At 39.9% G+C, this 2356-nt stretch overlaps 1 protein-coding gene across 1 annotated transcript; it reads left to right on the top strand.

Annotated features, from left to right (window-relative positions):
* Positions 1–247: 247 nt before the first annotated feature.
* EAE98_004870 (uncharacterized protein) lies at positions 248–1189 on the top strand (the record flags this gene model as incomplete). Its single annotated transcript, XM_038952491.1, has 1 exon — positions 248–1189. One exon carries the CDS (start codon positions 248–250, stop codon positions 1187–1189), a length of 942 nt encoding a protein of 313 aa, XP_038811141.1.
* Positions 1190–2356: the final 1167 nt, after the last annotated feature.

Raw genomic sequence — 2356 nt, forward strand, 5'->3', positions numbered from 1 at the left:
ATCACACTCACATTCACACTCTCGCTCATACCGATTACCCAAAAATCAAACTTTCTTCATCTATTTGCGACATTTCCACCCCATTCTGCCAAGTTTACCAATCAATCAGTAACAAGACTTTAAACATACCATCCATCACACAAAAACCTATTCCAGAGACGGAACACAATTTTCTTTTCATTCCTCCATCTACCTCAACAAAATCTTTCGTTTGACACCTGGGAATAACGATCGATCTTCTCACACAATGTATTCCCGGTCATTAAGATTATTGTCAGTATTGGCAATCATCTTCGCCATTGCTCAAGCCGGTTGGATTGATCGTGGCGTCTTTAATCGACGAGCAGATAGTACTGGCGCCTTGACATCAGGAGGTGGAAGTAGTGCTGCCACCAGTGCCGGAGGAAGCGGAGCAGATACAGATACTACCACTTCAGCAGCACCAACAACATCTGCCACTCCAACCACTTCAGCAGAGAAAACAAGTGAAACTTCAGCCACTACCTCAGCAGCACCCACAACTCCAACAACCACATCAGCAGCCCCTACAACTGCAGCTCCTACAACTTCTGCAGCAACCACTCCCGTATCTGTTCCTGAAACGACATCTTCAGCAACCACACCAGCCCAAACCACTGCTGCTCAAACTACCGAAGATGCTCAAACTACTCAGACATCCGCCACTAAAACATCTAGCACCAAGAGTAGCAAGTCTTCTACATCTTCATCATCAACCGTTCCATCTACCACTTTCTCTGAAGTCACCATTACCCCATCCGCAACTCAAGTCGTCGTAACCGTCATTTCAACATCTAGTGGAAGTACTATTACCTCGGAATACACTACCTCTACTACTCCTGCCGCCTACACCACGACAACCGCTGTTCCCATTAGTGATTCTTCATCCTCCTCTTCCACGGGTATGTCAACCAAGACACGCAATACCGTCATTGGTGTCGTAGTTGGTATTGGTGGTGCCATTCTTCTCGGAGGATTATTCATCGTCGCATGGAGAATCTGGGGACGCAACAAGAAGGAAGATGAGAATGATGGATTGATGGGAGGTTACGATCCAGTATCTGCCGGTCACGAAATGAAGAATGAAGGTGGTGTTGCACCCAATCCTTTTCAAACTACTTTGGAAGGTTATCATCAACCTGGAAGAGGAAATGTTTCGGCAAACTTCTAAAAGATGATCTCCTGATTTTTTAGTTTTTGGGAGGACATTTTTTGTTTTTTGTTTTTCATTATGAAAAATCACTTCGCTGTATATGTCAGATGGATAAGGGTTTGCATTGCATTGCATGTATGTATGTATGCATGATGGATAGGAGATTGGAGTACATTGGCCAGCGAGTCAGAGATTATTCATCTCTTTTTTCTTTTTCTTTATCACATTTTGCAATGGGGTATCTAGGTGGTGTGATATAGTGGCATTTTAGATGGAATGGAATTCCTCACTGGTAAACACCAACACATCATTAGCATTTTTATAGTTTGAGTTTTTGAGTTTTTACAAAAAGCACTTGTATGCCTTCCATTCCTTTTTTTTTTACGGCCTGAAGTTATTACAGCGTTTATATATATTAATGGCATGGTGTTTTTTTTGTATGTTTTGGGGAATTGTAATTGGGGAATGAATGCATTGAGTGGATGGATGGATACCTTTGATGTATGTATGCGAGCGTGAATTCAGAGGGAGGGAAAGGAAGGGGAGAGAGAGAGGGGTGAGTGGTGAAAATAAAAGTAAGAGTAAGCGTTGAGGAAATTTGGTTGGATAGGAGATAGTTTGGTAGGTGGCTGATTAGGTAGATGGGAGATGAGGTAGATGGGAGATGAGGCAGATAGGAGATGAGTAGATAGGAGATGAAAAGAATACTTTTAATTTAATACGAATGAATGGTTTTTTGTACTGTGGTATTGTATTGTATTATATTATATAATATAGTATAGTATAGTATAGTAGAGTAATAGAGTATATTATAGTCTATATATTATAGTTTATATATCATAGTATATATTTTAAAGTTTATATATTATAGTAAATCTATATAGTATAATCTATATCTCAGAGTCTATATATCGCAGTAGAGTATAATATAATAGCTTAATATAGTATAATATATATCTCAGAGTCTATATATCGTAGTAGAGTATAATTCAATATCTTAATATAGTATAGTATAATATCTTAATATAGTATAATTATAGTATAGTAACCTTATAGTATATCTAATATATATAGTATAGAAATATCGTTTTTAAGGGGGGAGGAGCGGGGAGGAGAGGAGGGAGAGGAGGAGGGGGAGGGAGGAGAGAGAGGAGAGGAGAGGGGAGAGGGAGAGGGGAGAGGGGA

Source organism: Botrytis deweyae, assembly GCF_014898535.1.
Source record: "Botrytis deweyae strain B1 chromosome Unknown BDEW_009, whole genome shotgun sequence".
Classification (NCBI taxonomy): Eukaryota; Fungi; Ascomycota; class Leotiomycetes; order Helotiales; family Sclerotiniaceae; genus Botrytis; species Botrytis deweyae.